Source organism: Bombina bombina, chromosome 1 (assembly GCF_027579735.1).
Source record: "Bombina bombina isolate aBomBom1 chromosome 1, aBomBom1.pri, whole genome shotgun sequence".
NCBI classification, from domain to species: Eukaryota; Metazoa; Chordata; class Amphibia; order Anura; family Bombinatoridae; genus Bombina; species Bombina bombina.
In genome coordinates, this window is record NC_069499.1 from 992,769,289 (window position 1) to 992,782,760 (window position 13,472).

General features: G+C 41.1%; 1 protein-coding gene across 8 annotated transcripts in view; it reads left to right on the top strand.

The window, feature by feature from the left end:
* UCKL1 (uridine-cytidine kinase 1 like 1) overlaps window positions 1-2,504 on the top strand; it is a 306,712-nt gene extending 304,208 nt beyond the window's left edge. For all 8 annotated transcript variants that reach the window (XM_053711232.1, XM_053711180.1, XM_053711124.1 and 5 more), the window contains 2 exons: window positions 1,393-1,549; window positions 2,217-2,504. In XM_053711232.1, coding sequence (XP_053567207.1) covers window positions 1,393-1,549; window positions 2,217-2,287 — 228 coding nt within the window. In that variant the 3' untranslated portion in view covers window positions 2,288-2,504. The remainder of the gene's footprint in view (window positions 1-1,392; window positions 1,550-2,216) is intronic.
* Window positions 2,505-13,472: the final 10,968 nt, after the last annotated feature.

The window sequence follows — 13,472 nt, forward strand, 5'->3', positions numbered from 1 at the left end:
TTAATAACTTTATTATAGTAGCGGTGCGGTCCGCTCGGCAGATTAGGGGTTAATAAGTGTAGGCAGGTGGAGGCGACGTTGAGGGGGGCAGATTAGGGGTTAATAAATATAATATAGGGGTTGGCGGTGTTAGGGGCAGCAGATTAGGGGTTCATAGGGATAATGTAGGTGGCAGCGGTGTGCGGTCGGCAGATTAGGGGTTAAAAAAATTTAATAGCGTGGCGGCAATGTGGGGGGACCTCGGTTTAGGGGTACATAGGTAGTTTATGGGTGTTAGTGTACTTTAGAGCACAGTAGTTAAGAGCTTTATGAACCGGCGTTAGCCCAGAAAGCTCTTAACTACTGACTTTTTTCTGCGGCTGGAGTTTTGTCGTTAGATTTCTAACGCTCACTTCAGCCACGACTCTAAATACCGGCGTTAGAAAGATCCCATTGAAAAGATAGGATACGCAAATGGCGTAGGGGGATCTGCGGTATGGAAAAGTCGCGGCTGGAAAGTGAGCGTTAGACCCTTTCCTGACTGACTCCAAATACCAGCGGGCGGTAAAAACCAGTGTTAGGAGCCTCTAACGCTGGTCTTCACGGCTACCGCCCAACTCTAAATCTAGGCCTTTGTTTGGCTATATGTTAGACTAAGGTATTTGTGAGGTGGGAGGGGTTTTATATGGCTTTTGGTGTTTGGGATGCTTTAACTCCTCCTAGTGGTAGAGAAAGGTAATTCTCATGATTAATGGATTGTGGAGTCTCACCATAATGAAAGAAATTAGTTTATCAGGTAAGCATAAATTATGATATATATATATATATATATATATATATATATATATATATATATATATATATATATATATATATATATACATACACATATACACATTTATTGTTATGATAAAAGAACGTTTTTATATAAAGAACATAGGAATTTAAAGTATTCCTAACTCACTTTGAGTTCAACTCAGTTGGTCTAACGCACTCGGGTTAGAACGCAAATAATGTTTGGGGAGAAAAAGTTTTGAACTTACCGCACCTCTGCCTTTCGCTTGCACGCAAACTTTTTACTTATAATAGGCTAACCAAGCCGTGACAGATTTTTGCTATTTGCCTATCCCTGCTACATAGTTATATATAAAGTCTCTTTATGAACAAAAATCTCGGCTTATTTGATGGACCCACTTCTGCCATTGGTTACCTACTTAAAATAGTGTGGTGACAAAGATTTGGTTACTGCCCTTACTATATGCCCACTTTTTATTTATTTATGTAGAGTTCTAGGCTTGTGGTTTTTGTTCTAGCATTGTGTTCTCTGTTTCCTGAGCTGCTGATCTCAGTGCTTAGTTGTTCTAATGGGCAAACAGCCATAGTTATCTGTAATATGTTTTTTTACCTTGACAGGACCATGAAGTTCCAGAGGACAAGATCTTTCTGCTCTCTCTTCTCATGGCAGAGCTAGGTGTGCACTCTGTAGCTTACGCCTTCCCACGTGTGCGCATCTTAACCACTGCCGTGGACAAGAAAGTGAATGACATGTTCCGCATCATCCCCGGAATTGGTAAGCTTTTTTAGAAAATTGCACTGTTTTAATGTAAATATATACAGTATGTGTATGTCTTTGTATGGCAAAATATAGAAATCAATTTCAGTATCGTTTTGGTTTGCGGACAGGCATGGGGAGGGCTAACAGTTTAACAGGTGAGGAGTATGGAAACAGGTTTGGGGGAAGAGCTAATTGTTTGTGAATACAGGAGTAGGTTGTGAGATAAATTTAGAGGATCAGTTATAAGGAGAAGCAATTTTAGTAAAAGCTTTGTAGATTAGAGGCAGGATTCCAAACCTTCTTGATTTGGATGAGTCTTCCAAAGTGTATTGGAGGGGAGAGCTAATTAGTAATGGATTGCAGTAGTTGTGGTTGCAAATAATAAGAGCAAATGAGGCACGTGATGGTATTAGCATTAGGAATGTACAGATTTTAGAGATGTTGCAGTAACACCATTTAGCAAATGCTGGGATTTTGGGGTGTGCAGGAGAGAACAAAACCTGATATAGCTCCAGGACAGAGAACATACATTTAGCTCTTTTAATATTTATTTAAAATGTGTCCAAATATAGCAGTCCTTTTGCTTGCACTAATTAATTTAACTAATTGATTTACTTTATCATTATTTCCCTGTCTTTATATCTGTCATGTAATTCCCTTTCATACTCCTTATTCTCAATAGGCAATTTTGGTGATCGTTACTTTGGCACAGATGCCCCTGCTGATTGGAGTGACGAGGATGAGCCTGCCTGACCTTTTATGCTGTTACTGCCTCCTGACAACAACACCACCCATAATTATCATGAATCACCATTAATCCGCCTGAATTTTCCATGTAATGCCTATATGCTGTACACTGTGTCATTCGTTTAGGCTAGGCTGTGAAGGAAAGATTTTTATATTTATTTTTATCAAGAAGTTGACAAAAATAATATCATAATATAAATAAATATATATAGATATAAATATATATATACTGTATATGCATGTATGTGTGTATAGATAGATAGATACTGTGTGTATATATAGGTAAATATATATATATATATATATATACAGTATATATATATATATATATATATATATATATATATATATATATATATAGAGAGAGAGAGAGAGAGAGAGAGAGAGAGTTTGTTCCCAAGGGAGGGATATAAGACTTACGAAGAGTTGCTTTCACATTGATCAAACCTTTTTCTCCACATTTGTTCCCCTCCCCCAGTAGGGAATGTATTGCAATATAAAGGAGGATACTGCATGACATTCAGTCCATTAGATATTATCTTTCAAGACAGGAAAAGAGTATATCGGAGAAAACCAGCGAGTGTGAAATCATCTGCATTGTTCTGCAATATAAATTTAGGTTTTAAAGCCATACTGATATTTTACAAAACGGTACTTTGCAGTGAAAAATAAACTATTTTAGCATTAAATATTTTTTTAAAGTAAATTTACCTTTACAAAATCTTGTAATTCTGCCGTTTCGCTCACGTTTTACTCTATACAATGTTATCTCCATGCACTGAGCAGGTCTATTTATTTAAAACCGCATTTGGTTTAGGGATGGTAGAGATTCATTTATATCTTACCGTGTCCTCTAAAGCAGTGTTTTTCAACCAGTGTGCCATGAGAGATCCTCAGGTGTGCCGCGGGGGTGTCCCTCTTTCAAATTTTGAAATATTGGGAGGTATGTGACAGGCTCATCAGGCATCATTTACAACCATGACATTGACATTCATTCACAGACAATGATTATGATTGTTTGTGAATGAATGTCAATATGTCATGTATAGTTTGTAGGAGGCATGGCATGGCAGCACAGTACAGTGTGTGTGTGTGTATATATATATATATATATATATACTGTATATATATATGCTGTATTAGGCTACAATGTGTGATTTTGTAAAATTTTGGGATGGTGGTGTGCCACAGGATTTTTTAATGTAAAAAAGTGTGCCACGGCAAAATAAAGGTTGCAAATCACTGCTCTAAAGGACAGAAATGCAAAAATGTAACTTTTAGGATTCCAAAAGAGCATGAAATGAAACTTTCCAGTGTACTTCTGTTATATAATTTGCTTTGTTTAATTGGTATCCTTTGTTAAAAAGTTTAACTTGTTGTGCTCAGGAACAACAATGCACTACTGGAGCTAGCTGTTTATTGGTGGTTGCACATGTGTGCCTCTTATCATTGGCTCACCAGATGTATTCAGCTAGCTCCCAGTAGTGCAGTGCTCTAGGATTGGCAATTTGGAATCAAAACCAAGATGGTCTAGACCCTCCGACAAATATGGCTACTCCACAGTGTTAAATGAGATTAATTTAAAGGAACAATACATTTAAAATTAAACATCCGTGATTGAGGTAGAGCAAGCAATTTTAAACAGTCTTCCCACTCTGTTCTCTAATTTGCTTCATTTTCTTGGTATGCTTTGTTGAAAAACATACCTAGGTGGGCTCAGGAGCAGCAATGCATTACTAGGAGCTATCTGTTTATAGTTGGCTGCACATATATGTTTCTTGTCATTGGCTCATCCAATATGCTCAGCTATATCCCAGCAATCCATCAAAGTCCATCAAAATTCCAAGTTATTTAAAATTGTGTGCTCTGTATGATAATAATGAAAGAAAAATGTGGGTTTCCTGCTCCTTTAACCCTTTGAGTGCTAAGCACTTTCCCACCTGGGTGCTAAGATTTTTTAATGTTTTTTTTTTGTTGTTTTTTTTTGAACAATTTTTTTTTTTACCTTTTTTTTTTTTTTACAGACCCCTAAGACTTACACTGTTGGAAAGGTTAGGCAATTACCTTCCCAACTGTGGGTCTTGGGGGTCTGTAGCTGCTTAGATGCATGGAGATACAGGCTTCTAAGCAGCATGCCCCCTGCTCCTATACTTAACATTGTTAAGTATAAATAAAGTTGCACAGTGACGTCACCACGCAAAATGGGAAGCCCCGGCAATGCCTGTCACTCTACAGGCACGATCGCCGGAGTAGGAGCGGGTGGGAGCCCCCAGATCTCCCTCAAGGTGGGAGAGTGCTAGTGACGGCTCTGAGCCGTCATTAGCACCAGAGTAGGAAACTCTGTGACGGCTCAGAGCCGTCATTAGCACTCAAAGGGTTAAAGATAGCATATGCAAAAATTAAGTCTACTCCAGAATTTGTATTGTTTAAAAAGGTAGATAATCCCTTTATTACCCATTCCACACTTTTGCATAACCAACACGGTTATATTAATATACTTTTTACCTCTGCTATTACCTTGTATACCTTGCCTCTGCTGACTGCCCCTTTATCTCAGTTCTTTTGACAGACTTGCATTTTAGCCAATCAGACTTGCATTTTAGCCAATCAGTGAGCACGTTATATATATATGGCACACATGAACTAATGTCATATAGCTGTGATAAACTGTTAAAATGCACAGAGTAAGCAGAGGCCTTCAAGGGCTTAGAAATTACCATATGAGGCTACCTAGCTTTACCTTTCAACAAAGAATACCAAGAGAACAACGAACATTTGATTATTAAAGTAAATTGGAAAGTTATTTAAAATTGCATGCCCTATCTGAATCATGAAAGTTTAATTTTGACTAGACTGTCCCGTTAACCACAAAAAATAATTATTAGGCATTCTCAAAGAATTTACAACATTTATATACATGTACAATATTTGCTTTATATAGAAGCACATTAGTATAGTACAATAAAGAATTGTAAGCTGGATCAATTGATGTTTCACAGTAAGTGCAAAGTTTGGGTCCTCATTTCCACAAGTCTTTAGCCCAAGTGTCTCTGTACAGTTCCTTCTGTGTTCTTGCGCATATGTTGTGATGTACAAGACAGCAAATTAATATCATCAGTTTCTCCAATTTCCAACAACATGAGCAGTGCCTGTGGGATTGTATCAAGTCACAGCTGAAGGTATCTAAGAGGGTCAGAATTATTACTATATGTGAAATCTATCTTTGTCCCAAAATAAAAGGTGTAATAACTGAATTCAGAGTGCAGTAGATTATTCCAGAGCAAGGTGGACAACATTCTGTTTCCCAATCTCAAATAAACCATAGTACAGAGGTATACTGCCAGGGTTACAGGAAATGTTTCCATAGTTGATTGTGGCAATGAATTCTCCAATACATCCATAGATTTTACTATATTAACCAGAAAATTGAATTGAAAGCTAAATAATAGTGTTCCATAACCATAAAAGTTCAACAACAACAAGAATTATGGGTTCATTTCGGAGCAATAGAACCCCATAAAACAAAACTTGTAAGAAAATTTAATATTTTTTAAAAATATTTTGGATTCAGAATTAAATCAACCTAAGACACAAAAAATGTAGGAAAACGCTCACCTTAATGTTCACCTTGCTCATCAAAGAATTTTAGAAACCACGACTAAAAGGAGGCACTTTCCTACAGCTGGGGGGTTGTTTACAAATGTCTGAGGTTTTAGAGACACTTCAAACCTAAATAAAAAATACTAAAGCCACAGTAGAGGTGAAACGCTATACATAAATTTAAGCAGGGCTTAACAAATGCCTGGTCATTATAAAGACTTCTAAATTAGACTTGGCATCCATCAATTTAGACATAAAAAGGATTACAGAAAAGGGATTTAAAGGGACAGTAAAGTCCAAATTAAACTTTCATGATTCAGATAGGGCATGTAATTTCTCTAACATTGGTGTGTCCGGTCCACGGCGTCATCCTTACTTGTGGGAATATCTCTTCCCCAACAGGAAATGGCAAAGAGTCCCAGCAAAGCTGGCCATATAGTCCCTCCTAGGCTCCGCCCACCCCAGTCATTCTCTTTGCCGTTGCACAGGCAACATCTCCACGGAGATGGTTAAGAGTATGTGGTGTTTAGTTGTAGTTTTTTTATTCTACTATCAAGAGTTTGTTATTTTAAAATAGTGCTGGTATGTACTATTTACTCTGAAACAGAAAAGGATGAAGATTTCTGTTTGTGAGAGGAAGATGATTTTAGCAGACAGTAACTAAAATCGATTGCTGTTTCCACATAGGACTGTTGAGATGAAGTAACTTCAGTTGGGGGAAACAGCAGACTTTTCTGCTTAAGGTATGACTAGCCATATTTCTAACAAGACTGTGTAATGCTGGAAGGCTGTCATTTCCCCTCATGGGGACCGGTAAGCCATTTTCTTAGTTTCAAACAGAATAAAGGGCTTAATATGGGCTATAAAACTGGTAGACACTTTTATGGGCTAAATCGATTGCTTTATTTGGACATTTTATACATGTTTATGCTGACAATTCACACTTATAAACTTGGGGAACGTTTTTTAACGTCAGGCACTATGTTAGACACCTTTTCCAGTCAGGGAGGGCCTTCCCAGTTGTAGGCTGAGCCTCATTTTCGCGCCATTACTGCGCAGTTGTTTTTGAGAGCAAGACATGCAGATGCATGTGTGAGGACCTGAAAGTAGTTGGAAAAGTTTCTAGAAGGCGTCATTTGGTATCGTATTCCCCTCTGGGCTTGGTAAAGTCACAGCAAAGGCTGTAGCTGGGACTGTATAGGGGTTAAATTTGTAAACGGCTCCGGTTCCGTTATTTTAAGGGTTAAAGCTCTGAAAATTGGTATGCAATACTTTTAAGGCTTTAAGACACTGTGGTGAAATTTTGGTAAATTTTGAACAATTCCTTCATACTTTTTCACATATTCAGTAATAAAGTGTGCTCTGTTTAAAATTTAAAGAGACAGTAACGGTTTTGTTTTAAAACGTTTTTTGTGCTTTATTGACAAGTTTAAGCCTGTTTAACATGTCTGTGCCTTCGGATAAGCTATGTTCTATATGTATGAAAGCCAATGTGTCTCCCCATTCAAAATTGTGTGATAATTGTGCCATAGCGTCCAAACAAAGTAAGGATAGTACTGCCACAGATAATGAAAATGCCCAAGATGATTCCTCAGATGAGGGGAGTAGACATGATACTACATCATCTCCTACTGTGTCTACACCAGTTTTGCCCACGCAGGAGGCCCCTAGTACATCTAGCGCGCCAATGCTTATTACCATGCAACAATTAACGGCTGTAATGGATAACTCCATAGCAAATATTTTATCCAAAATGCCTGCATATCAGAGAAAGCGCGATTGCTCTGTTTTAAACACTGAAGAGCAGGAGGGCGCTGATGATAATTGTTCTGTCATACCCTCACACCAATCTGAAGTGGCCATGAGGGAGGTTTTGTCAGATTGGGAAATTTCAGATTCAGGAAAAATTTCTCAACAAGCTGAACCTGATGTTGTGACATTTAAATTTAAATTAGAACATCTCTGCGCACTGCTTAAGGAGGTGTTATCTACTCTGGATGATTGTGACAACTTGGTCATTCCAGAGAAATTATGCAAGATGGACAAGTTTCTAGAGGTTCCGGTGCACCCCGACGCTTTTCCTATACCCAAGAGGGTGGCGGACATAGTGAATAAGGAGTGGGAGAAGCCCGGCATACCTTTTGTCCCCCCCCCCCTATATTTAAGAAATTATTTCCTATGGTCGACCCCAGAAAGGACTTATGGCAGACAGTCCCTAAGGTCGAGGGGGCAGTTTCTACTCTAAACAAGCGAACTACTATCCCTATCGAGGATAGTTGTGCTTTCAAAGATCCTATGGATAAAAAATTGGAAGGTTTGCTTAAAAAGATTTTTGTACAGCAGGGTTACCTTCTACAACCCATTTCGTGCATTGTTCCTGTCACTACAGCAGCGTGGTTCTGGTTCGAGGAACTAGAAAAGTCGCTCAGTAGAGAGACTCCGTATGAGGAGGTTATGGGCAGAGTTCACGCACTTAAGTTGGCTAACTCTTTTATTTTAGATGCCGCTTTGCAATTAGCTAGATTAGCGGCGAAAAATTCAGGATTTGCAATTGTGGCGCGCAGAGCGCTTTGGCTAAGTCTTGGTCAGCAGATGTATCATCCAAGACAAAATTGCTTAACATCCCTTTCAAAGGTAAAACTCTCTTTGGGCCAGAATTGAAAGAGATTATCTCAGACATCACTGGGGGAAAGGGCCACGCCCTTCCACAAGATAAGCCTTTCAAGGCCAAGAATAAGTCTAATTTTTGTTCCTTTCGCAATTTCAGGAACGGACCGGCCTCTAATTCTGCATCCTCTAAGCAAGAGGGTAATGCCTCACAGCCCAAACCAGCCTGGAAACCTATTCAAGGCTGGAACAAGGGTAAGCAGGCCAAGAAGCCTGCTGCTGCTAACAAAACAGCATGAAGGAGTAGCCCCCGATCCGGGACCGGATCTAGTAGGGGGCAGACTCTCTCTCTTTGCTCAGGCTTGGGCAAGAGATGTTCAGGATCCCTGGGCACTAGAAATAGTTTCTCAGGGTTATCTTCTGGAATTCAAGGAACTACCCCCAGGGGGAAGGTTCCACATGTCTCACTTATCCTTAAACCAAATAAAGAGACAGGCGTTCTTACATTGTGTAGAAGACCTGTTAAAGATGGGAGTGATACACCCTGTTCCAATGACGGAACAAGGAATGGGATTTTACTCAAATCTGTTCGTAGTTCCCAAAAAAACAGAATTTATGTTTACCTGATAAATTACTTTCTCCAACGGTGTGTCCGGTCCACGGCGTCATCCTTACTTGTGGGATATTCTCTTCCCCAACAGGAAATGGCAAAGAGCCCAGCAAAGCTGGTCACATGATCCCTCCTAGGCTCCGCCTACCCCAGTCATTCGACCGACGTTAAGGAGGAATATTTGCATAGGAGAAACCATATGATACCGTGGTGACTGTAGTTAAAGAAAATAAATTATCAGACCTGATTAAAAAACCAGGGCGGGCCGTGGACCGGACACACCGTTGGAGAAAGTAATTTATCAGGTAAACATAAATTCTGTTTTCTCCAACATAGGTGTGTCCGGTCCACGGCGTCATCCTTACTTGTGGGAACCAATACCAAAGCTTTAGGACACGGATGAAGGGAGGGAGCAAATCAGGTCACCTAAATGGAAGGCACCACGGCTTGCAAAACCTTTCTCCCAAAAATAGCCTCAGAAGAAGCAAAAGTATCAAACTTGTAAAATTTGGTAAAAGTGTGCAGTGAAGACCAAGTCGCTGCCCTACATATCTGATCAACAGAAGCCTCGTTCTTGAAGGCCCATGTGGAAGCCACAGCCCTAGTGGAATGAGCTGTGATTCTTTCAGGAGGCTGCCGTCCGGCAGTCACATAAGCCAATCTGATGATGCTTTTAATCCAAAAAGAGAGAGAGGTAGAAGTTGCTTTTTGACCTCTCCTTTTACCAGAATAAACAACAAACAAGGAAGATGTTTGTCTAAAATCCTTTGTAGCATCTAAATAGAATTTTAGAGCGCGAACAACATCCAAATTGTGCAACAAACGTTCCTTCTTCGAAACTGGTTTCGGACACAAAGAAGGTACGACTATCTCCTGGTTAATGTTTTTGTTAGAAACAACTTTTGGAAGAAAACCAGGTTTAGTACGTAAAACCACCTTATCTGCATGGAACACCAGATAAGGAGGAGAACACTGCAGAGCAGATAATTCTGAAACTCTTCTAGCAGAAGAAATTGCAACCAAAAACAAAACTTTCCAAGATAATAACTTAATATCAACGGAATGTAAGGGTTCAAACGGAACCCCCTGAAGAACTGAAAGAACTAAGTTGAGACTCCAAGGAGGAGTCAAAGGTTTGTAAACAGGCTTGATTCTAACCAGAGCCTGAACAAAGGCTTGAACATCTGGCACAGCTGCCAGCTTTTTGTGAAGTAACACAGACAAGGCAGAAATCTGTCCCTTCAAGGAACTTGCAGATAATCCTTTCTCCAATCCTTCTTGAAGAAAGGATAGAATCTTAGGAATCTTTACCTTGTCCCAAGGGAATCCTTTAGATTCACACCAACAGATATATTTTTTCCATATTTTGTGGTAAATTTTTCTAGTTACAGGCTTTCTGGCCTGAACAAGAGTATCAATAACAGAATCTGAGAACCCTCGTTTTGATAAGATCAAGCGTTCAATCTCCAAGCAGTCAGCTGGAGTGAGATCAGATTCGGATGTTCGAACGGACCTTGAACAAGAAGGTCTCGTCTCAAAGGTAGCTTCCATGGTGGAGCCGATGACATATTCACCAGATCTGCATACCAAGTCCTGCGTGGCCACGCAGGAGCTATCAAGATCACCGACGCCCTCTCTTGATTGATCCTGGCTACCAGCCTGGGGATGAGAGGAAACGGCGGGAATACATAAGCTAGTTTGAAGGTCCAAGGTGCTACTAGTGCATCTACTAGAGTCGCCTTGGGATCCCTGGATCTGGACCCGTAGCAAGGAACCTTGAAGTTCTGACGAGAGGCCATCAGATCCATGTCTGGAATGCCCCACAGTTGAGTAATTTGGGCAAAGATTTCCGGATGGAGTTCCCACTCCCCCGGATGTAATGTCTGACGACTCAGAAAATCCGCTTCCCAATTTTCCACTCCTGGGATGTGGATTGCAGATAGGTGGCAGGAGTGAGTCTCCGCCCATTGAATGATTTTGGTCACTTCTTCCATCGCCAGGGAACTCCTTGTTCCCCCCTGATGGTTGATGTACGCAACAGTCGTCATGTTGTCTGATTGAAACCGTATGAACTTGGCCTTTGCTAGCTGAGGCCAAGCCTTGAGAGCATTGAATATCGCTCTCAGTTCCAGAATATTTATCGGTAGAAGAGATTCTTCCCGAGACCAAAGACCCTGAGCTTTCAGGGGTCCCCAGACCGCGCCCCAGCCCATCAGACTGGCGTCGGTCGTGACAATGACCCACTCTGGTCTGCGGAAGGTCATCCCTTGTGACAGGTTGTCCAGGGACAGCCACCAACGGAGTGAGTCTCTGGTCCTCTGATTTACTTGTATCTTCGGAGACAAGTCTGTATAGTCCCCATTCCACTGACTGAGCATGCACAGTTGTAATGGTCTTAGATGAATGCGCGCAAAAGGAACTATGTCCATTGCCGCTACCATCAAACCTATTACTTCCATGCACTGCGCTATGGAAGGAAGAGGAACGGAATGAAGTGTTTGACAAGAGTTTAGAAGTTTTGTTTTTCTGGCCTCTGTCAGAAAAATCCTCATTTCTAAGGAGTCTATTATTGTTCCCAAGAAGGGAACCCTTGTCGACGGAGATAGAGAACTCTTTTCCACGTTCACTTTCCATCCGTGAGATCTGAGAAAGGCCAGGACTATGTCCGTGTGAGCCTTTGCTTGAGGAAGGGACGACGCTTGAATCAGAATGTCGTCCAAGTAAGGAACTACTGCAATGCCCCTTGGTCTTAGTACCGCTAGAAGGGACCCTAGTACCTTTGTGAAAATCCTTGGAGCAGTGGCTAATCCGAAAGGAAGCGCCACGAACTGGTAATGCTTGTCCAGGAATGCGAACCTTAGGAACCGATGATGTTCCTTGTGGATAGGAATATGTAGATACGCATCCTTTAAATCCACCGTGGTCATGAATTGACCTTCCTGGATGGAAGGAAGAATTGTTCGAATGGTTTCCATTTTGAACGATGGAACCTTGAGAAACTTGTTTAAGATCTTGAGATCTAAGATTGGTCTGAACGTTCCCTCTTTTTTGGGAACTATGAACAGATTGGAGTAGAACCCCATCCCTTGTTCTCCTAATGGAACAGGATGAATCACTCCCATTTTTAACAGGTCTTCTACACAATGTAAGAATGCCTGTCTCTTTATATGGTCTGAAGACAATTGAGACCTGTGGAACCTCCCCCTTGGGGGAAGCCCCTTGAATTCCAGAAGATAACCTTGGGAGACTATTTCTAGTGCCCAAGGATCCAGAACATCTCTTGCCCAAGCCTGAGCAAATAGAGAGAGTCTGCCCCCCACCAGATCCGGTCCCGGATCGGGGGCCAACATTTCATGCTGTCTTGGTAGCAGTGGCAGGTTTCTTGGCCTGCTTTCCCTTGTTCCAGCCTTGCATTGGTCTCCAGGCTGGCTTGGCTTGAGAAGTATTACCCTCTTGCTTAGAGGACGTAGCACTTGGGGCTGGTCCGTTTCTACGAAAGGGACGAAAATTAGGTTTATTTTTGGCCTTGAAAGACCTATCCTGAGGAAGGGCGTGGCCCTTACCCCCAGTGATATCAGAGATAATCTCTTTCAAGTCAGGGCCAAACAGCGTTTTCCCCTTGAAAGGAATGTTAAGTAGTTTGTTCTTGGAAGACGCATCCGCTGACCAAGATTTCAACCAAAGCGCTCTGCGCGCCACAATAGCAAACCCAGAATTTTTCGCCGCTAACCTAGCCAATTGCAAAGTGGCGTCTAGGGTGAAAGAATTGGCCAATTTGAGAGCACGGATTCTGTCCATAATCTCCTCATAAGGAGGAGAATCACTATCGATCGCCTTTACTAGCTCATCGAACCAGAAACACGCGGCTGTAGTGACAGGGACAATGCATGAAATTGGTTGTAGAAGGTAACCTTGCTGAACAAACATCTTTTTAAGCAAACCTTCTAATTTTTTATCCATAGGATCTTTGAAAGCACAACTATCTTCTATGGGTATAGTGGTGCGTTTGTTTAAAGTAGAAACCGCTCCCTCGACCTTGGGGACTGTCTGCCATAAGTCCTTTCTGGGGTCGACCATAGGAAAAAATTTTTAAATATGGGGGGAGGGACGAAAGGTATACCGGGCCTTTCCCATTCTTTATTTACAATGTCCGCCACCCGCTTGGGTATAGGAAAAGCTTCTGGGAGCCCCGGGACCTCTAGGAACTTGTCCATTTTACATAGTTTCTCTGGGATGATCAAATTCTCACAATCATCCAGAGTGGATAATACCTCCTTAAGCAGAGCGCGGAGATGTTCCAACTTAAATTTAAATGTAATCACATCGGGTTCAGCTTGTTGAGAAATTTTCCCTGAATCTGAAATTTCTCCCTCA